Source organism: Cupressus sempervirens, chromosome 9, assembly GCF_028749045.1.
Source record: "Cupressus sempervirens isolate cs-2001-9-10 chromosome 9, ASM2874904v1, whole genome shotgun sequence".
NCBI classification, from domain to species: domain Eukaryota; kingdom Viridiplantae; phylum Streptophyta; class Pinopsida; order Cupressales; family Cupressaceae; genus Cupressus; species Cupressus sempervirens.
Window position 1 is genome coordinate 749,576,811 of NC_143126.1, and position 24,280 is coordinate 749,601,090.

General features: G+C 34.2%; 1 protein-coding gene across 4 annotated transcripts in view; it reads right to left on the reverse strand.

Moving 5' to 3' along the window:
- SNF4 (sucrose nonfermenting-like protein) overlaps nt 1–24,280 on the reverse strand; it is a 54,180-nt gene that overhangs the window by 25,209 nt on the left and 4,691 nt on the right. For 2 of the 4 annotated variants that reach the window (XM_089801926.1, XM_089801925.1), the window contains exons 3-5: nt 5,645–5,824; nt 5,026–5,133; nt 4,844–4,903 (exon numbers count right to left, since the gene is read on the reverse strand). In XM_089801926.1, the coding sequence (XP_089658052.1) occupies nt 4,844–4,903; nt 5,026–5,133; nt 5,645–5,824 (348 nt within the window). Of the gene's footprint in view, nt 1–4,843; nt 4,904–5,025; nt 5,161–5,644; nt 5,825–24,280 lie in introns of all 4 variants that reach the window. The other 2 variants (XM_089801924.1, XM_089801923.1) reach the window with 1 other exon arrangement.

The window sequence follows — 24,280 nt, forward strand, 5'->3', positions numbered from 1 at the left end:
ATCACACCATTCTGCTAAGGGTGCATGGTGTGGTAAGTTGATGCTTGATGCCATGATGTGCACAAAAGTTGGAGTACTCATAAGAACCCCACTATCTAACCTTAGAGACATTATAAGAACCTCGTTATCTAACCTTATAAGCACACCTTCGTTTCTTGTTAAAAATGTACACCCCACATTTTCTACTAAAATCGTCAAATAACAAAAAAATACCTAGACCCAATAATTAAAGTGTTCATTAGCCCCACAAGCACTAGCATGAACCAATTATAATACCTTGGAAGCTCACCAAGGATCACCATCCAAAAATGGAGTCTAATGTTATTTTCAAGCCTTACAAGCTCTATAAACTCCATTTTGAGTCTAAATCTCAGGTAAGCTAACAAACATCATCTCGAACTTGCTAGGAGAGATAGAGTATGTTCAAATACCCATATCATTGTTGCCAAAGATTGTTAAGAGGAGAAGTTTTGGCTACCATGACATGCTCCTAAGAATCACTAGTGTCAACAAGTTTGTAAAGACCATGATCCTCAATAGCTACAACAATTGTAGAGCGAGTCTTCTAATCAAAAAACTTGCATTTGTGCAAACTAAATACTACATCAAACCAAGAGGAGTGTCTCATAAAATAAATTTTGCAAGGAGTAGTTTGAGTCCATACCTAGAACATGATGTTGTGACTATCTGTCACGCCTTTGCCCACGATTCATGGGGCCCCTCCCTGTTTGTGCCCAAGAGAAAGGAAAATGTAAAAATTGAGTCCACCGTAGAAGCCCCACCATGCATGGAATGTCATTTAGCGCTTGAAAAGGATAGTCAACACATTCCATAATCCTCGACCCCTCCAAGTTAAACTCTCCATATTCCTTGGAGCACATTTTTGCTAGGATCAAGGCATAGTTGGCATAATCGCTGAAAAATCGACGAGTTTCTACTAATCGCCGAGTTTTTGGGACCAACAAGATTTTCCTAGATTTAATCGCGACTCAACTAAAGAAAAATTCACCAAGTTTTTGTAAAAATATCACCAATTAATCGTCGAGTTTTTTTGCAAAAAATTGGCGAGCTTTTCAAAAAAACTCTTTTTTTTAAGAAAAAATATTTATTATTTTTTAATATTTTTATTAAAAACAAAAGGCAAAAAGCCTATATATATTATGTAAAATAAAGAATTAGAGTATGCTAGTAGAGCTGGGAAGAGGAAGATGTGATTTTAATGATGTATTTACTTCTAGTTTGACACAAACTATTTACTATTATGCTTCCCACCATCAACATTTTGCATGAGAATGTGATTTTGTGCCCACTATGCATGTGTGTGTGTGTCTATCTACTTGTTTCTTTTGTGTTCTCTTTAATTAACTCGCTAGACACATCTTCTCATTGAAATTTGCAAATGAAAATGTATTTTGAATTAAATTTTAGCGATTTTTTTAGGTTCACGAGTTTTCCCGAGTTTTTTTCTAAATGGCCGATTTTTTCTAAATAAACTTTTAGGGGGCTTGGCAAGTTGTTGCCGAGTCCGAGTTTTCCAAATATGGGTCAAGGATTTCATTTGCCTCAAATAAAATTTGCAACACAACTAAAACCGTGAATTCCTCGAAATCCAGAGTGCAATTGTACATATGTTATGGATTTTTCCATGCGGATGTAAATCCTTCCCACAAGTTTTTTTGGGCAATATTTCACCCTATCATGGAAAGGATTCTATAAGGATAAATATTTCACATGTCTCTGAATTCACTATTGAAAAAAAAAAATTGAAGATTTTGAAAACTTAAATCCCATAAAATTTTGGAAATTTTGGGAAAATCCCAAAACTTGGAAAAAAAAATTTTAAATCTTAGATAGTGAAGAAATGGAAAATCCAAAATAGTGTGAAATTTCCAAAAACCGGAAAGTTTCCATATCCAAATCATGAAAAGTTGGATTTTTTTGGAAATTTGGAAAAGATCCCAAAAATGGAAAATTTGAGGAAAAGACCCGAATAGTAAAGAAATTTGAGAATCCCAAATGTAAGAATTTTGGAGAGTAAAAAATTGCAAAATCAAAATGGGCAAAAAATTGAAAATTTTGAAAACATTAATCTTGTGAAAGATTAGAAATTTTGGAAATTTTGAAAAAAAATGAAACGGTGGAGAATAAATTGGAAAATATGTAATATTGGAGAAAATTCATCAAGGATGAAAAAGTTGGATTTAAAAATGATTTTCAAGATGGCTTTTGAAGATATTTATTTGTTGGATTTTAAAACGATTTTCAAAATGGCTTTTGAAAATATTTTTAGTTGGATTTACATAAAATTGAATATTAATTTTATTAATATTTAATTGATAATTTTTGAAAAATAATCCCAAAAAATAATTTAAATTGGGAAAATTGAAAAGAAAATGATTTTCCACATTTAAATCAAGAAAATTAATTAAATATTGATTTTTATTAATATTTAATTCAAAAGAATCTGAAACAATTGAAATTGGATAAATCATGAATAGCTTCCTCATGAACCTAAAAGCATCAAAATGGCAACATTTTAGAAAAGTAGGAGAAAAAGCGACAAATGGCACAAAATTGGAATCTTGGTGACTAAGTAAAGCATATGCCTAATTTTAGCCTACAACTTTAATGGCAACCTTTTTAGAAGGATGACTTATATAATCAAACCATTTCATTCTTCCTCTCACACAAGAGCTTGAAAAGCACATTGGGAGAGCAATATTGGAATTCAAAGGGCTTGTGAGGAAAAACTTAATGTAATTTCCCCAAGAAAGCGTGAAGGTATTCAAGAATCCTTAAGGAGAGAGAAAAAAAATTCTTGCAAATTGCAAATGGAGGATTATGAACTTCATCGGAAAAGAAATTTTTCAGTGAGTTGGAGAAATTTGCAAGTCTCTTGAGAAAATCTTGAAAAGTAAATTCTGAAGAGAAGTTGAAATCTTGAAAAATTTCCAAAATCTTCGTCTTTTGGAGGAATTATCCTTTTTTATGCATTTTGCATATTCTTACGTATGAACATTTTCTATTTTCTAGAAAGGAAGAATGGCAGAACCCCAAGGAACAGGAGAAACACAATGACAGTTAATGAAGAATGAAGAAGCGGATTCTACTCTGAATCCAAAATTATGTCGAAGTGGGCAGAAATTGGAGATACGAGTTTTGGTGGCCTCGATTTGAATGAGTTCAATAAGAGAATGTTCAATTACAAGAATCATCAGCCTACACACTTGACCAATAGGATCATGAGAACTGGAATTGTCGTTGCAGCTGGTTTCCCTCCTGCCTTTCAGCATCCAAAGTTGATCATGGAATGTGCCAAACACAATAGTCCCAAGGACAGAACAATTAAGGATTCAGACCGAAATATCAAGAGGATTTTTCTCTGGCATCCACATCTGAAGCATTTGGGATCCCTTCAAATCAGTGAATGGTGACAAAAACACTAGAGCGGGCTCTCAAAGTCTACATTGTTGGAATTCAGTTCTGTGAAGAAATCATCAACAAGAAACGAATAAAAAATAATAGATCACATCATTCCAAGATTCCTAAGGAACTAGCATGACTTGACTTGGAGTGGGAGTATAGCGACATGATCATGAGGCTTAGACGCATTTTTGGCATGCCTCATTCTTATAAATTTGAATCTTGGATGCGGTACTTCATTGAGCAGGTGGCAAAAGAAGGTAATAGGATAGATTGGGTCGGACTCATAAGTGATAACTTGAATGAACAATTGATGAATCTAGAGCACACAAGAAAGTTTTACATGAGCTCTTACATCATCTATATGCTAGCATGAAGGATGTGATGTACTGAGATGCAAAGCACTAGTTGGGAGCGAAACCCAGACCGTTCAGATGGGTACATACAGAAGAAAGTTGTATTTCTCGCAGAGCTTATTGAAACAAAAATATCTTTGAAATTTTTTACTAAAAAGTTCTTCCAAAAAAAAAATTTAGTGACAAAAAATCTTCCCGCTCTGGTACCATGTTAATTTAATGGTAATTGCTTGTGTTACAAAATGAAAGAGTATGCATATTTTATAGCAATTGTCAATTACAATGTCATTGTTTCCTTATGAAACAATCGATATCTGAAGACAAAATTAGATAGAATCTAATCTAGCTAAAGTAAATTTTTGACCATTATTAAATAAATGTGTTCCTTCAATGGGTCCTAGAATACAGGACCTAATAATTTTGGTTTCCAATGCGGTCCTCATCTGCTTCTGCTGCTTTGCAGAGACCCTCCAGTTATATGTATAATGATACTCATTACTTACAGACTACCCCTTTTGGGTTAGCTTCCTTTTTTTTATTGCTTTATTTATTTGGTTTGAATCTGTGTATGCATTAACAAGTCTGCTTGCAATTAGCAAAAATGTCTTAATTTGATGGTAACATGCAGCAATATACTCAGAAGTGGCTCAAAGTACAAGCATGTTATCATCTCATAATGGTCTAGCAATGCTCTAAATTTCAGCCCACTTGTAATATATAAATTGAATACAAAGGAGTCAAAGATGTTTTTCTAGAATTCACATCCACAAAGGATTTCTTCAAGTAAACTTGTGTTCATCACAATGTATATGTTTATTTGTCTCTCTCTTGTCATATTAAGGGCAATTCCTTCATAGTTATTTCTTTTGAGGCACAGTTGGAAATCATACAACCCTATCAAAATACTTGGAACTCTCTATCAATTAACTGAATTCAGCCATCCATCATTAAATCTGCTCTGGTGAATTAAGCATATTGGCATGAGCAATTCTAATAATGGGCAACATGCAAATGAAAGGAATACTTAACAGGAAAGGCATAGATAAGATAAGGCAATTGCATACCTGTTCATAAAGTATATGAAACGCTTGTTTCACAGGCACACTAACGTCCAAAACAAAAACCTGCAAATTTATGAGTAATAAAATCACTGTATAGTCAAAGCAACATGAAGGCAGGGAAGATGACAGTGCACTCCTCAAAAAATCACATGTAAATCAAACACTATTCAGAATCATGCATATACCTTGCCTGAGTCAGGAAGTAACTCATAGGCAGTGTGTGATGATAAGAAGTCTATGATTCGGCGCCTTGAAACTTCTACCTCTGCTTGTGAAATCCTCTGGACTTGCTCCTGCAGAGCATCATCTGATAATGTGACCTGTTTGGGATTGCAATAATGAATCATGCACTACAAAATGAATACCAATATCATACGTACAGTTACCAATCTCACCGATTGATTAGATTTTAACAATTATCAGGGTTAATGTTTAACTCAAATTCTGGTCATGGTGAATAGATTTCCTATGGCTCTAGCAACATAAACTCATTAATTCAGGGTGTTTTTTTTGACACAATACCACGTGTAATAAGCAGAGCATTTGAAAATGTACATAGATTTCACTTCCAACAACACATTCACCGGTATAAAAACAAAATAGCAGGCACGTGAAGCTTTTGCAAGTATTCTACCCACAATATGTTACAGCCATTATCTAACTTCACCCCACAATATGTTACAGCCATTTTCTAACTTCATTGTCTGGGCATAACTTTCAAAACAATCAAATTTGGTTTTCATTTCAAAATTCAACAGCAAGCCCTCAACAAAGAAAATGCATTACATATCTTTTCCAACTTACATGTTGAAAGGCACGATCTACTTCCATTTGGGATTCCATTCCTGGTGACTCTGGAGTTGCTATCACTGTTGGAAGTTCTGGAGCTGTAACGTATAGGAAATTATTGACAGTCCCAAAGGTGGGAGTCATTACAGGCTGTTGATCATCGTGCCTGCAGTCCCCGTCAACAATAAACTTGTACTGCAAAATAGGAGTACACATAATACTATAAGCAGGATGGTTCAAATAAGATACCTATGAAAAGTTATTTTAAAAATGCTGTATAAGAACAAAAAATATTTAAATAAACACAACAAGAAACACTGGTGTGCTTCAGATCATGTTTGTATAGTCTACGCAAAATAAAAGTATCACAACTCATAATTGGAAGCATCGAATCAAAATCCTTCCTCTCCAGGTCAGTCTCATGAACTCTTCTCATGGACTTCCAAACACTGCATCAGCAATAAGAAGAAGTTCCCCCAAACATATTTTACGCATTGACTTGAATGCAACTTTACAAAATATGAATTTAATAATTTATGTTAATTCTGGTTACTGTTCATTAACAACACACAATCTTATGCAAATTTCCCAAGATGTTACAGTTTTAAATTTATCATGATTATGGCTCAAGCTTTAATATTCAATGTGCATTTGCTGGCTCGTGCTTATGAATATTTGTTCTCTGCAAAAATATTTTCTGATTGAATAAATTTATTTATATTTCTCCGGAAGAAGGATAACCTGATAAAAAATTAGTTCACCCAGTCTCCGCCTGTCTTCCTGATAACTAACATGAACTCTGTTGAAACCATGGTTGCACATTCGCTAACCGCACAGTACATCGCCAAGAATTATGGTGAACGGATATATCGCTAAAAATCTAGCAACAATTTAAATTAAAAAACCATGGCGAGATTTTTGGAATATGTCACATGTTACCATTGGAAAAAGTCGTCACCTTTAAAATTGTCTTTTTCATTTTATTGATGTGTGTTTTATGACTCACCAAACAATAGAACAAAATACCGAAATATCTTATCCTCTCTTGAATGAAGTCTTGTGTATGCTAAGATTGCTAGAAGATCATACAATGACTTCAAGGTTCCTTTAATGCCAAGTCTTGACTGTGGATAAGATCGGTAGTTGATGTGATTTGCTGATGATCACAAGGGGCCTTACGTGTTTATTCATATTCATTTCAAGCCATACTGGATGTGGGAGCTATCTTAAGGTTTTGCAATGAAGCACTTTTTTGGATTTTTCACAGAATATGCAAAAATTAAATAGGATGGGGTTCAGGAATTCTATTCTAATCCTAAGGGTAGTGATAACAACAAATAGTATTCTAGTGGACAAATTCCTCAATTTACTGAATTCAGCTTCGCCAAGTTATACTACAACTAAGCATGAACCAGTGCAATCTTCAAGGGTTATGCCAAAGATTTTCATATCACCGCATACACCATCATAAAGAACAATGTATACACAAGATAGAAGTTGAGCATATGCATGAAAGAGGTTCAGGCCAACTTTACACAACAACTTAGAATCACTAAAACGTCAAAAGTATGAACCAAAGGAATTCATCAATACACCATCATATTCTCCATTGTAATCACCACACATTGACTATGCTAAACTTAATCTACTTGAAGAAATTTTAGGAGAACAAGCAAGCACTAAGACACGTCAAGTATTCACCAAACTCCAATGAAAACTTTATTATCTCAGTAACTCATAGCAACAATCTCATAAAAATCTCCCTTACAAATGAGAAAATGAGGCCTTTATATAGGTCCTCGATTACAATGGGTGGCCCGGATGATCACAATAACCGATGGCCGAGATCATGCCACATCAGCCCTAATTAGGGTTAGGGCAATGGAAAAGAATCTACATTAATGCCATAAGGAATCCGCTACTGTAGTGGGTAATAAATGCCCATCATGCATGCTAATTTAAGAAAGAGTGGGGTGTAATAAATGATCCCTATGCACACCCACTCTGCGTTTAATGCATCTATCCTTGATTTCTTTGCCTGAAAGATCGAAATCGATCTAATACTATTTCCAACTCCTCTATACTGATGCTTGGTGCAGATTCTTGCTTGAATTCTAGAACTGCAATTGCTCTTTCTGCTTTTCCCAAGCTTTCATCCCAATCTGGTAGTAAGTCCTTAGTAGTGTGCATTGTATTTGAGAAGATGGAGAAGTTCTCAAAATCATCTCTTCCATATACGTTTAGCTGAAAGAATTCCTCTAACTTGACTTTCAGATTATCAGTTGACATTTCCTCTTCCCTTAATCTTTGTGATAACAAGGATGCAACTGCATTTGATATTCCTTGCTTGATGTTATCAACAATCTTTTTCCATCGACTGGATTCCCTGGTAAAGCTTTCAAACATTTCCTTAGCCATGTTCTTGGATTTTTGGATTTGAACTTTGATCTTTGAACCTTGAATGTCTGGGACCGGATCACTTAGTACTTTGATCTTGGTACTACAATTTTGGATTTGAGCGTCTTTCTTGAATTTCTAGAACTAGAGCTTTCTCCTCCTTTTTCTTCAAATGCTTTCAATTCACTATTATGCCTTTTCTTACATTTTGAAGAATTCCCCCTTTTTTTTTTAATCATCATCAATCATTTTTCCAGTCTTGGGTACACACTTGAAGAGGGTGAAATTCAAGATCTGGAGGTGAAATTTCTAGCACTTAATCCTTTTTCATTTTTCCATGAAGGAGAAAGTTTCCAACACTTAGCCATTTATTCTTCCATGAAGGAGAAATCTCCAACACTTAGCCATTTTTTCTTCCATGAAGGAGAAAGTTTCCAACACTTAGCCAATTTTTCTTCCATGAAGGAGAAACTTCCAACACTAGCATTTTTTCTTCCGTCAAGGAGGAATTGCCAACACTTAGCCAGTTTTTCTTCCATGAAGGAGAAAGTTTCCAACACTTAGCCATTTTTTCTTCCATGAAGGAGAAAGTTTCTAACATTTAGCCAATTTTTCTTCCATGAAGGAGAAACGTCCAACACTAGCATTTTTTTCTTCCATCAAGGAGGAATTTCTAGCACTTCGTTGTTTTTGCTTCTATGAAGGACAAATCTCCAACACTTAGCCATATTTGCTTTCATGATTTCTAATTCTCTTGCTCGTGGAAATTTTGAGTGGTCATGGATTTTGTCCATGATGGAAGAATTCCGCAACAACCATTTTTCTCCAAGGCTGGATTTTTTGAGAGATCATGGATTTTGTCTATGATGGAAGAATTCCGCAAAAACCATTTTTCTCCAAGGCTAGACTTTTTGAGTGATCATGGATTTTGTCCATGATGGAAGAATTCCGCAACCACCATTTTTCTCCAAGGCTGGATTTTTTGAGAGATCGTGGATTTTGTCCATGATGGAAGAATTCCGCAACCACCATTTTTCTCCAAGGCTGAATTTTTTGAGAGATCGTGGATTTTGTCCATGATGGAAGAATTCCACAACCACCATTTTTCCTATTATCTTCATGCCTTTCTACTTTTGGATATTTCATGGGTGATTCCAGACTTAAGCATTTTTTTTTTTGATTGACTGCCATGCTTGCTCATTCTTTTGGATATAGACACATGTACCCTTTTGGCTCTTTATCAACCATAGCTCACTTGTTGCAGAAATAGACCTGCCAAAAATAGACATTCTAAAAATAGTAAGTTGTCCCAAAGTCAAAATAAGGCCAATTTGAGAGGCAGTGAAATTTACTAAAAATAGACTCACTAAAAATAGACTTTCTAAAAGTAGTAAGTTGTCCCAAAGTCAAAATAAGGCCAATCTGAGAGGCAGTGAAATTTACTAAAAATAGACTCACTAAAAATAGAGTTTCTAAAAATAGTAAGTTGTCCCAAAGTCAAAATAAGGCCAATCTGAGAGGCAGTGAAATTTACTAAAAATAGACTCACTAAAAATAGACTTTCTAAAAATAGTAAGTCAAGACATTCAATTCTCAAACAAGCAAATAATTTCCATTCTCAGAGCCACATGGACAACACTTTTCACATCTGGCCAATTTTACCAATTCTCATTTGAAAGAGCGATCTTTTTAAGGAATGAAGGATAAAATCCTTCGTTTCTTTCCTTCATTTCTTGAAAATTGCGCTCCGGAATTTTAGGGACAGCTGGCAAAAGTTTTTTTTTAAAAATAGAAAGGGGGCCCCCGGCTGGGGCGATGGTGACTGGCGGTCACAACAGGTATCCATCTTTTTGTCCACGCAAGTGTAATGTCCCTTGTCAGATCAAGTTTGTAATATCGGGACAACGTTCTTTCCACTGCTATTTTAAGAGGTTTTTTCCTATTAAGATCCTTATTATTAATAGTTATTTTGGTATTATTCACAATTAGATGGTAAAGACTATAAACCTTGACTCGTGGGTCTGATATGCGCATGGGATGTAACTATACAAAATTAAATTTATACATAATATAGATCCCAAATATATTGATATATATTATAATTGCATTAGTTGTCAGGTGAAAATGTTGGTACATTATCCTATCCCTATGGGCCTTGTAATCTGCAGTATGAAGGGATTATTTTGATCCAATATTGACAATGAAACAGTTGTTCAGTGTAAATGATGTCTTCCGATATGAGAGTAACATTCAGATTCGCAGTATCTAATCTTTATTGATATGCTGATTGATTTTGTGTTAATATAATGGCTGTTATTTTGTAACTGATTTCTAATCGCCTGTCTAGTATAATGATTTAAATCTGCAATCAGGTAAATATAAATTCCAATCTGTGTTCATAAACTCTTCAATCTTTTCAATACTTCCTCTCTGTAGCTTCAATTAGGAACGCCTGTAAAAGTTCTTCAACCCCCTTATGCCATTAAGGTTATTATCCTTATATATATTATATTCTTCCTAATGCATCTTACTCACTTATTGTTCCTTGGGAGGACAAAGGATCTTGACCCTTGTCGGAGTCGTGTCTATTGAAAGAGTCGCTTCTCTGTTTATGATTTAATTCATTAATTAATTTCTTCTTTGATAACAATCCCTTTAATGATCATAATCACCTTCTCCACATAGAGAACACTGATTATGTACTTTGTGCTATTAGCGATAATAACTACTGTTATGTTTCAATTGATCATAATGTGAAGGAAGTCTCTAACATTCATCGTGCTTTGTACCCATGGTCCCTCCAAGGAGATTCTGCCAATACAAGAGTTATGTCAATAGTATTACCATGAGGTATGAGGTCATATTGTAGTCTGCAATCAAACCTTCTTGCATTGATTATATACAATATTACATGGGTACTGAAGAATAATTGCGGCGGTAAAAATATTGTTCAAGGGAATGATATATACAATGTTTCCCCCTTTCTAATAAGTCAGCACGTTTCTGATTGTTACATGTTCGAGTGATAATTCTCTCTGCAAAAGTGATGCATTGTTTGTTGATAAACTTTGTTCCTCCCGAACAAGAAATTATATATTTCAGGTTCAACACATACAGATTACAATTGTGGTGTAGTCCGACAGTGAGTTCTAATTGCATTCATATCGACATGTATTGGTCGCCTTCTATTTGCATGGATCTCTTCTTGGACTTCCTCCATGATTTGATTGTTTTGATAAGTTGTTCATGTTTATAAACTGCTGCGTAAGTCTTAGATATTGTTATTTCTTAATTATTTAATTTATTTAAATATGTATTTATAATATGATATTTAAATATCAATATTTTTCTTGTTATTATTTTTATATTTATAATAACGTAGTTTGCATTTATTACTATCATTATATCTCGTAATAATATTAACTTTTGATCATTTAATTTTTTGTATTAATTATTATGTGTTCGGTATTATTATTTTTTTTTTTTGTTTATTTCTAATATTTATTATTAAATTATTTCCTAGGGATGGGAATATTACAGCGGGCCATCATTTATGTCTTTGTTCATTCACGGGTTTGGCTTAGAATTCATTCATTCATGGGACGTGTTTGGGATTCGAATTCCTTTGCTGTCATTTCTTCAAGGTATCCTCGACTACAGCCTTTGTGTGTTCTAAAAGAAATCCTTGACAACAGCATTTATGGGTTCTCAGGGAAATCCTCCACAGTACACACTACCTTGGAAACGCTCAGGTGCGATTTGACCCCAATCTCCTGCCGGATTTAGTGTCTGCCATTGGGTGTGCCCACAATTTAGTCTTCCCAACATTACATTTCATTTGGAGGGAGATGCCAAAGCATACTGCACCTGGATATCTTTGTGATAAAAGTCTAGACATTTTTGTTTGTTCCTTGGTATACTGCGACCAAACTGTTTGTTCCTTGGTATGGAAAAATAAATTATATACATTAATGATTACACACTATGCAATAAAACAAAGAGTTTATAACTTTATAATATACTTAATGTTTTATTGCGGGAAGAGTTTTAAAAAAATTTACCAGTATTTACTATTAATGCATATTTTACCAAAAAAGATAATTTTTTTACCAATATTACATAAATTTACATAGTTTGCTCATATTTAAAATATATTTACAAAAATATTGAAAATATAAATAAAAAGGAGCTAATATTTGATCTCAGAATTATCTGATATCTAATGATTTATCCTTTAGACTAGCAGCAGACTTCCAATGTAGAAAATGGTTGGTGGCAAAAAGAGGGACCCTTTATGGAAACATGGGATCCAAGCCAAATCAATGAGATGTCCAATGTATCCATTGTCTTGCACATATGATTTTGGGCATAAGTCGACTGAAATATCATCTTGCAAAAATTTCATGTAATGATATTACATTGTCTGACAAATGTCCAAAAGAGGCTACAAGAGAGGCTTTAGCAAGCCTTGAAGCACGGTCACAAAAGAAGGCAGCAAAAAAGAGGACATCAAAGGCCATGGCAGCCTCAGTGGGGTGTTTAAATTTACAAGGCCACAAATAGGTGCAAAGGCTTCTTCTTCCATTGGGGCACAAATAAAAGGATCGAGAAATGTGGGTAGTTATATATTAGACTTTTGGGTTCCATGTAACACTCCTAGTGCTCAATCCGAATCACTAGGCACTGCATGGAACAAAGAGATGCATGCAAAGACAAGGGTGGGAATTGCAAAATTTTGTGACTACAACAATATTCCTTTCATTTCTTTATGCAATGCATCTTGAGATCAATTGGTTAGTGTGACTTTTTTGTAAGCCCCCAAGTCGCTATGAGGTCACTAGACCCTTGTTACAAGATAAGATGCAAAGCATTCGTCATCTTGTGGAAGTGCAAAGAAGAGTTTGGGAACAGGGAAGCTACACTAATATATCTAATGGGTGGACAAATGGCAAGAATAGGACGCTCCTCAACTTTCTAATTGCTTTAGGGGGGCAGTTAGTATTTCTATAATCAGTTGATGCCTCTAATCAAGTGAACAATGCAAAGCATTTGTGCAAGATGTTGGATGAGGTGGTGATGGGAGTGGGTGGTAGTAATGTCATCCAAATTATGACTGATAATGCAGCTGCATATGTGGCAGCCAGTAGACTTCTAATTGATAGGCATTGCCTTGATTTGCTCCTTAAGGGCCTTAGGAAACTGAGTTGGGTGGATAAGGTGGTTGAAGATGGAAGGAATATCACAAGGAACGCCTACAACCACACATGGGATCTAAGCCTTGTGAGAAAGCACACTGATGGTAAGGATCTTGTATAATCAAGGGGTCACATGCTTTGCTACAATTTTCTCATCTTGCAAAGCACATTAGCTAGATTGTCCAACTTTATGTGGATGCTTGCGAGTGAGAAACGTTTGTGAAGTCCTTATGCCAAGAAGGACTGAAGCGAAAAGGTTTTGAAAGTTGTGTTTGATGTTAGATTTGGCAAGCTAATGGAAGAGATTATCAACATAAGTTTTCAAGTCTTGATTGATGATATATTATTCAATTTTCAAATACTGCAATTCACCGGTTTTTTTATCATTTTTTGTCTAGATGTCAGAACTGTTGATGAATGGTCGATGGGGATAGGTCGACGTTTGCGAGTGAGAAACATTTGTAAGGTCCTTATGGCAAGAAGGACTGAAGCGAGAAAGATTGTGAAAGTTGTGTTTGATGTTACATTTGGCAAGCTAATGGAAGAGATCATCAACATAAGTTTTCAAGTCTTGATTGATGATATATTATTTAATTTTCAAACATTGCAATTCACTAATTTTTGTATAATTTTTTATGTCCAGGTGTCAGAACCATTGATGACTGGTCGATGGGGATTAAAAACCCATGGGGCATCTATATAAGGCCATGGATAGGGCCAAAGAGACCATTCAGCACTTGTTTGTCACATAAGTCCAAATATAGACCCATATGGAACATAATCGATCATAGGTGTAACTGACAACACCACCAACATATTCATGCAACTACCTACTACTTGAACCCCAATTCTATTTCTTTGCCACTTTTAGAGAAGATGCAAAAATTCGAATTGGCATGGACATGTATTCCTAGATTGATTGTTGATTTGGACCTTCAAAACCTCACACATGAGTCACAAAGCTGCAAGAGGAAAGAGGGGCCATTGTAGGAGATACACCTTGCAGCCAATGTAATAACTCCAACAGGTTATAACTTCTTCAAAAACCAAAATCTTTTATATTTCAGTTGTTCACATTTCGTCAAACACTTTGCAAGCAAGCTCTGATAACAATGAAATAACCTCTTACAATGAACTAATATGTAAGTGCAATTCTTTTGGTATTTTCAATGCATGTACATAGAAACTAGATATAAAATGCATACCTACAGCCAATTGACATACATTAATGACTACAATAATGCCAAAATCTGATTCTGAATTATCACAACAAAATCATATGCTTATAAAGTACAATGATAACTACTAATAGTCGCAAGAGGAATCTGATAATAGTGATGCCCAAGAATGGAAATGAATCAAACATAAATATTGTAGCACAGCATCGTGCATGCGTAATGTAGCAGCCAAAATCTATTCTCCAATTTAAGCACAAATAGAACTCCTGAATTGAAGCTCTCTTGAATACCGAATTCAGTGGATATTTCACCACCTCAAATGGTTGCAACATTGAAGAGTTGACGATCTCCAATGGCTGACTGAAATCGAAAACCTTAGTTTCTTCTTCCAACTTAGTATCAAACGCAATTTACAATAATCGGATGATAAACAACAAAGCTCTCTCCTCTATTTATACTTTTCCTTCACCCTTCTAGAAAGAAATAAAATATTTAATAATTGCATTCTCTAGAAATTTCTCCCTTTCCAATAATTAATGTGCTTTTAGGAAATTAAATTACTAGAAATTTCCCCCTTCCAATAATTAATGCACTCACTAGAAGCTTCTCTCTTGCAATACAATAATTAATTGTGCTTCTAGAAAATTAAATTACTAGAAATTTCCTCCTTCCAATAATTAATTCACTCTCAATTAATTAAATTAATTAAATATAAAATCACCTTTTTATTTTAATTTATTTAATGACTTTATAAGAAATTAATTTAATCAATTTCTCCTTATTTCTCCACTTAGCCTTTAGAGAATGTCAAGGCTAAGAACTCCACTAAGATGCTAAAAAGATGGGAGCATTACAGCCAGGTAAAAAGAAAATGTGTTTAGTTTTATTAGACCATTTATTTTGCTCATTAAGTTCATTAGAATCTTCACCACATTATAAATGGCTTATTTTATCCTTGCAGGACATTTATTCCTAGATTGATTGTTTATTTGGACCTTCAAAACCTCATACATGAGTTAAAAAGCTGCAAGACGAAAGAGGGGCCATTGTTTTCTTCTTCTGATGGCAAATGTAGGCGACACACCTTACAGCCAAGTAAAAAAGAACATGCGTTTAGTTTTATTAGACCATTTTTTTTGCTCATTAAGTTCATTAGAATCTTCACCACATTATAAATGGCTTCTTTTATCCTTGTAGATCTATGGTAGGAAGATTACGATGTCACAACGCCTAATCTTCAAAAGCTTGCCATCTAAATATTATTACAGCCATGTAGTGCTTCTGGTCGTGAGAAAAACTGGAGTACTTTTGTGAACATACACACAAAGAAGCACAATAGTTAAGCTTCATATATAGCACTTGACTTGTATGAGATTGATCCATATTCAACAAATTAGATTGCTCCTCTTCATGGTGATGACGTCAATGCAAATGTAGATATACTTTATTGACTAATCAGCAACTAAGTGAATCTAAGATGGAACATGAGCTTGGTCATCCCTTAGAGGCTTATGTTGACCCTAAGGCACCGATTGAGGATGTTATGCCTGCAAATACTTCAGCACCACCCCAAAGCACCAGCGATCTTTTCTGAGTTTTAATCATAGACAAAAAAAATTGATTTCTACTTCTAGCTTTCATTGATACACAAAAATTTGAACTTAATATGTATTCAAAAGTTGTAGTTTCATGGAGTTTGACTTCTATATGTATCAAAATTATTTTTAATCAAATATTGTACTTGTTTTCTGTTATGTGATTCTATGTTAATCTACTAAGTTTTAATTGCTACTTATCTATTAATAAACTCAAAACTTTGATTAATATATGATGGATATTTCAAATCAACATTTCTTCTACAAATTTGGTGTATGAAGTGTGTGTTTTCTAAAATATTTTAAGAGATTGTATATTTTCAAATGTTCGACAAAAGTGTCAGATTTATTGCTGAATTATTTGTTGAGTTTTTGGCAATTCCGAAATTTTCAAAAATTTGGACCTATAGAGATGTTGTCGAGTCCAAGTTTTTCAACTTTGGTTGAAACCACTTATTTCAAACATTAATGTTCATGCCTTTGATTTCCAAAAATATGTAAAAGGTGTGTGAATTATGGTTTGGCGATACAGCCTTCATTTACTATAATGCAAGATGACGCATGTCTGACCATTTAACCTTACAAGATGTAATATTTTTACATATAATGGCTACCTTTGTAGATATAATGGTGTACCTTAGGTACAATACCTTAGAAATAATTGATGTTGCATGGTGATTTAACCATTCACTAGGTTAATGAGTGTGTGGAAATGTACCAAAACATTAGAAGGCAAACAAGAGTAACAAGTACTGCACAAAGGTGACTTGGAGGAAACCTTTCCCTTTTACCTTGCCAATAGCTTCCCCTTACTTGACATAGGACTTTAATATTAGAAGATTAATTAGGGTCAGACGAGTAAAATATAAGTCAAAAAATCATTATTATTTGTCAATTTAATTTTAAAAGTTGCCAAAATCTATGAACTATCTTAAACAACAGCATAGCAATGGAAAATGTAACACATTTCCAAAGCAAATTTACATCTCTAGTCCATAAAGTCTATGTCCATGGACTGACTATTACTCCTAAATTCATTTAAGTGTTCTCATTAGTGCAAAATTATGTTGAAGAGGTAGATCAGTGAACCTTGACATCAAATAGATACATAGTTACCAAACGAAGAGGCAAATACCAAGTGAGGTATAGTTAACAAGCAGTGTATGAATACCAAGCATAGAGATTACCGAGCATATCAAATTACCAAGTGAAGTATGTTACCTAGCATGAATATTACTTGGGGACAAGATATTACCGAGCATATCAATTAGTGCTTATCGAGCAACACGGGATGAATATCAAAGTTTGAAAATGCCCAAAATTCTATGTGGTTGAATCCTATCGAGCTAGGAAATGGTTTACATTGTACAAAGATCGAGAAGATGTTTGGATACGATGTATTGGGATTGGTACATGATTTCATGAATCCCTAGGCAAAGTGTAAGCCAATGGAAATAAAGTATTGTTTATTGGTAAAGGAGAATGAATGAAGATCATTGATCTATTTTCTAAGCATTCCTGAAGGATATGAAACCCCAATTAGGTCGCGAATTGAGGAAGTTGCGAGAATTCTATATAAGGATGGATCAAGAACAGATTTGAAGTTGTTGAGAGTATGACAATTTGAAGATATTGCTAAGTTATAGCAAAGCAGTACGAAGCAGAGATTGAGAGCAAATAGGGTGAAACCAATCATAGCAAAGTGATAGATCTATACAGAGCATCAAGGATCTGAACATGCATAAAGGTAGATGCCATCTTCTAGGTCATTTAAAGCCTTTTATTATAAAAACTCCTAACAGAATGCACACTTAATGATTGTTGCAAAATCCTTTGACAAGGTGGACTTTAGCAGGTCTTAATGTATTACTCCTAACAAAGGTATATTACCAGAAGTGATATCTTTGTAAGCTCTAATCGGGCACCCTTTATGCTATAGTACTGAAGGATTTGTGGGTATCATCCTCACTGCAGTTTTCCCTCCAACCAAGTGTTTCTGTGTGACCATATCATTGTATCAAATTTGTTGATGGATGTGTGTTATGTGTTTACTGTTATAGCTATTAGATTCGTTTACTTTAATCAGCAAATGCTGTTATAATTATGCATGCAAACCGAGATCAGTAAGCAAGAGGGTGAAAGGTTATTAAGGATTAAGAGTTTTAGAAGGTAAACATTATTGCAGAATTTAACAGTAAACTGGAATTTATGTTGGCAAAAAAAAATTGTTAATTGGTAAGTTTGTATTTTAATGAAATGTATCTCTTATTTTAATTGAACTTGTGGCAAGGTCTAAGTATATATTGGCGCATTATATAGATAATGTTTGTCTTGTAAAGGTAAAAACAGTGTTTAGATATAATCAAAAGTTGAGTATGATTGCATATTTGGATTCCTCTTAAAAGGCAAGAAATTTATAAAGAGAAATCTTATTTGGAGTCAAATTGAAAAAGTTATGGCTTTTAAAACTATTCAATCAAAGAAGACTAACAAAGTGGTGAACACATGATTCACTTCAAAAAGCAGCAAACACCAGTCACCAGAATGTCAAAAGCAATGAACTTATTGTATCCAGATGTGAGCAACTTATGAACTTATTCTTTCCAGATGTGAGCAACTTTTGGATCAATTCTTGATTTGGGAGTCCCACCTTCTTCTTAGCGATTGTTTTGGCTTCCTGCATGCTTCGGAATCTATAGATTACATGTTAGAGGCAGAATTGAAAATAAATGAGGCTTGTAGAGAATTGCAACTCAAGTGTTGGAAGCTATTGTTAGGGCACTCTTGTTTGAATATATTGAGGCAGGGAATTCATTGGAGAATTCAATTTTGGTTTTAGGGAGAGGTTTCAATTGCTTGTGAGGAGTCCTAAGGACTGAGCTCATTTTACTACAGTCTTTTTGGAGAGCCTGAGTGTGCATATCTCACACTTTGGTGGAGTTTTGGCCCACCGGCGATTTCCCAACATTAATTCTTTTGATCTCCATTGTTTATGGTAATATCCTTGGCTTTTGTGATCTCCATTACAAGTAATTCAGTTAATTATGCTCTTATAATTGAACTCTATCCATATTCTGAAAAGAGAAGACTACATGAGAGGACTATACTCCCTACCTTATGGATCAGTAGAATTCAAAGCATGTCCACTCCATTGAGAGTGTTGTTGAGAGCATAGTTGGCATACTCAACGAAAAGTTGCTGAGTATTTAAAACTTGCAGCACGTTTTAGAGTGGCGAATTCTTGCCACTTTAACTTGCATTGAGAGTGTTGTTGAGAGCATAGTTGGCATACTCGACGAAAAGTCGCTGAGTATGTAATGTCCCCGTTTTGGAGGTAATTTGATTTAATTAATTTAATTAATTAAGTTGTCCAAAATAATGAATATTTTATGAGGATGACTAATTAATTATTTTAATTAAATAAATAAGCGGTATTAAGTTAATTATTTATAAAGTTATCAAATAAATAAATATTAAAAGGTAACTTTATATTTAATTAATTTAATAAAGTGACTTGAATTATAAAATATTTTATAAAGTCACTTAATAAATAAAATAACGTTCTCGAAGTTTCTAGAGAAAGTGGAGAAAAAAGAATAAATAGGCATCCTGGGCTTCATTCTCGACAGGCAGATTTGATGTTGTTGTTGTTGTTTCATCTTGTGGAGCCTAGGGTTTCTGCAAATTACTTCTTTGTCATGGGAAACGAAAACTTCCTATTGATAGCAATTTTGAGGGTGTGAAATATCACTTGAATTATTGCAGCTGAGAGGAAGATACTTCAGTCTTCTATTGGTGCTACATTGAGAAAAATATTTGAGTACAATAGTTGATGTATTATTGTACTTTCTAAATAAAGGGTTTAAAGGTTATTACTTGCAGATCAGATTTTGTGTTGGCTCCTTCAAACATTTACATTGGGCATTTGAGGCCATCACTCTTTCAGACATTGCTTGCATCTTCATTGGAGAATCACGGCAACTTCAAGAACCAGGTTCCTTTGTTCAATTCATGCTATTATATGTAATCTAGTTGCATTTTAGGAGGTACTGCTGTAGATGAAAGCTCATATCAGATTTGATGCATATGTATGTAAGCCAAGAGTCTTGGCGTCTCATCTCATTGCCATTGTAGAATTGTTGTATTGTCAAGAATATATCTGAAGTTGGAAATTCTCTATTTGAGTTATTGTCTATTTGAAAGTTTAAAAGGGATGCATGCCAACTGTTTGACATAATGTCAGTGGCTGTAGATGTTCTTATCAGCATACAGGTTGCATACCAACTATTTGTTAAAATTACCAGTTGGCAGTAGGTGATCATTTTTCATGGTTAGAACTCATATATGCAAAGTCAGTTGCACATTCATGTTAGAACATTGTTTAGTCAATTTAGAGTCTTCTTGCAAGCATTCTTATTGATGTTAAATGAAGGAAAGAGCCATTAAATGCAAACTAAAATGTTATATCAGTCATATGACCCTTGTATGCAAAGTGTCTAATGAAATTCCTTGAAACTTCAATCAGCATTTTGAGGTCAGATTTGAGCAGGGTCATTACAGAGTATTTAAAACTTGCAGCACGTTTTAGAGTGGCGAATTCTTGCCACTTTAACTTGCTAACTTGACTCACGAGTTTTCCTCCACAACTCAGCAAGTCCATGATAAGAACTCGACTGCAGCTAGACAATGGCCACTTTAAGCAAAAAAATCATCACAATTTGATTCATTTTAATGTTTTGGGGATTTCTATTTAGCAGTGAGGGAAGAAAAGAGACTTCCAAGCTCTTGGTGGCTAATTGCAATCAATTAGAAGTGGATTCAAACAGATCTCACACAGATTTTTCAAGCAGTTTTTTGAAGAGAAATCGCATTCTTTAAAAACGTTCTATTTATTTTTTCTTGGATCTAGTCGAATAATCATTCCTTAGTTAGAAATGTTTTTGAATCATTAGAACAAGATTTAACTTTATTTTTTATAAGTTACGCTAAATCTTTCACCATATTCACTTTTGCGTTTTGGGGATTTCTATTTGGCGGTGAGAGAAGAAAAGGGGCTTTGAAGCCCTTGGTGGCTGATTTTAATTGATTTGAAGTGGATTCAGGCGGATTTCAAGCAATTTTTAAGAGAAATCACATTCTCAAGTAAATTTCTGATTTTGTTTCTTTTCTTTTTTTTTAATTCTATTTAGTGTTTGTTGAATCTAGTTGAATACAAAATCATTTGTTAGTTAGAAATGTTTTTGAATCATTGCTAGGGCTAGGATTACCCCTAATTGGAAAACAAATTGCTTATTGCTGAGATTTTCCCTGAATGGAAAAAAAATGGGTTGGCAGAGTTATTGTTGAGCCCAATCTCTTTAAGAAGAGATGTAAGTGATTAGAATGATTATAACAAAAAGGCAAATCTAACAACAGTACTTTTGGCTTCCTCTAATACTAACAAACCAAATGAAGTAGGCTTGCCCATGTGCTTTGCTCTGCTCTCTGTTACATGCAACTGAAAGTGTAGTCATGAGGCAATACGCTATATGAAGTGACTCCCATGCAGACTCCAAAATATCATTTCAGAAAAATGAGTTTACTCGTCTCAAAAAACAATTCAGCCATGTGAAAGATGTCTTCCTCAAAAAAATTATTTCAGCATCTGCAAAAAGTTATGATTTCAGAGGCATTTTGTATTATTTTATTTTTCGAACCCTTCTGAGCATTTTTTGATGAAACAACTATCCTGAACCAAATGGAATGACTTAGAAAATCTGAAGAAACACCAAGCTCTCCAATTACCACTGGTATCAATGGAAACTACAGACCATCTACAATAGAGAAATTCAATCGAAAAAATTTCTGTTTACTGTTTTGAGCTTTAAACAATTCATGTTTGCTGTTTTGAGATTCAAACACTGTTAGCGAAATTACAAATTGCAACAAAGAGACAATTGACCATCTGACATGGGCATTGATCAACCAAGACATTTTTTGCAGTGCGATAGATTTTATAAACCTGAAAATTATTAAAATTTCAATAAGATTATTCTTCTGAGAAACATGAAGCTCCAACATTCCAGATAGATCACTTAATTCAAGAATCCATACACATTAACATAAGTGGAAAGTAGGTCTAGCTTACTTAAAACCAGTTAACTACTTTTATGTTCCAAAATTAGACCTTGAATACTTCTATGATGCTTCAGAATGATAAAAAGTTTATATCAAACACATCTGTCGGGAAAAGTCTAAGTTTGATTCATATTGAAGTTATATAGTGTGCATTTTTCTTTTATTAGTAGGCATGCAGGTGCTACATTATAATTACATTTCAATATGCATAGCTTGTTCAATAAGGGTCCGTTTGGTTGCTGGCATTGGAATTGAAAATTAGAATAGAAAAATGGAATGGGAATGGAATTTTTTTTTTTAAAATTAATAAAAAAACAGATTGGGAATAGGAATGGCTATTCCAGTTCCAACTATTTTTTGGCATAGACATATGCTCATTTTAGGGGCAAAATTGGAATATGTCTTCCTATTCCCAATTCTGATTGAGCGTACCAAACAGCAAATATAAAACATATTCTAATTTTCTCTTCCTATTCCAGTCCTATTCCAGCAACCAAACGGGCCCTAAAGGTCTTCAACTATCTTCCCATTTCTTATTTGAAATTTCCTAAATTGGATTCGAGAGTCAACGAGGTTCACTAAAGCAACCATTGGGGTAGAAATCTGTTAAAAGAAGCATACATCATTGCCTTAACACTTCTTAAAGTTCACTTGCAAGTTAGTTGGCCTAGCATCTGTCAAATTTTCAATATCCTACAATGTAAGAAAATAGTCTTATTTCAACTAAACTATCATGACGTTTTAATCATCACACACTGCAATGGTGCATACTAGCAATAGGGAACAAATATTTCTCATAAAAATCAGAAAAGGTCACTGTAAGAATTCATTCCTGAAAACTGAAGCAAACCTTGCCATTGTCCTTTATTTTACTTATGCACTTGATCAATTAATTTCTCCAGGCATGCATAGAAGCACAATTTTATGAAATCGGAACAAAAATTAAACGTCTTATATTATTCAGTGCATACATACTCTACAACCTTATCGTATTTATCCTTTATACAACTGAAACAGACAAAAACCTTTACAATACATGCATCTCAAGAAGATTATCAATCATTGGAACATTATCACTTGACAAAAGTTGAAAATGAAAACTTTGAAAGGATTAAATTTGTTGTAGGATCACTAGAACAACAAAAGCTCTAAGGCATAACACTCTAAACTGGTGCATACAATCAATCTTCAGGGCAAATTGCTACAGATTTATTTCTAAATATCAACTTTTCAACCCTTTAACTTATCATTCTCAACCCTTCATAAAAAGAGTGCCTGCATCTTAATTATTCAGTGACCTTAATGAATATGCATTACCAAAGTTCTTACAAGATGTTTCAGTCTTTGCTGCTTTTTCTAAATTTCAAACTAGATTCCTCAAATTTAGCTTCTACTCAAGTCTATTGTCTGAAGTAGATTTATTTTCCTGCTAACTAATTTCTTTCTAAAACTATCTATTTCTATCCTAGTATAGAATCCTAATGCATGTAGGCGTATTACACATTTGGCACAAACTATTGTGTTTGACCAATAAAGAGAAAAGCTAGCAATAACATACATGTTTTTTCAAGACCAAGACTGAAGTAATGGAAGAAAAATTAAACAGTACTAAAAACCATGCAAAACTAAAAATTATATCAACTTTCACTGTAGATTCGTAGAAACAGTACTCGTACTACAAGTGCTCAGCCTTGGATTTAAGCATCTGTCACTAGCTTGAATCTAACAGCTAGTTGTCAGCAATGATCAACAATATTGTCAGTAAAGCTTCGGCCATGGACTTAACCCTAACCAGTTGGTTTCAGCAATGATAAACAATTTTGTCAGTCCCGACAATAAAAGACTTAAAGATCTAAATATCACGAAGAAAGCATGTTTCAATGACATACATATATATATTATTCATTAATTTGTCCCAGCATACAGGAAATCTCACTGATAACTGTATTCGCATTTATGCTTGACCGTCTAGCACAATGTCATTGCTGTGTATAATTGTTTTTTACTTCACAAAGGCCAATCTCCGGCACTCAGCACCCCACGGACACCATACAGACAATGGCAATAGGGGTTTATCAAAATAAACGAACTTGAAATTTAATATCAAAAAAGAAAATCTACTAAAGAAATATAAACAGGCCCTGTACAACAAACATATAAATCTGTAAC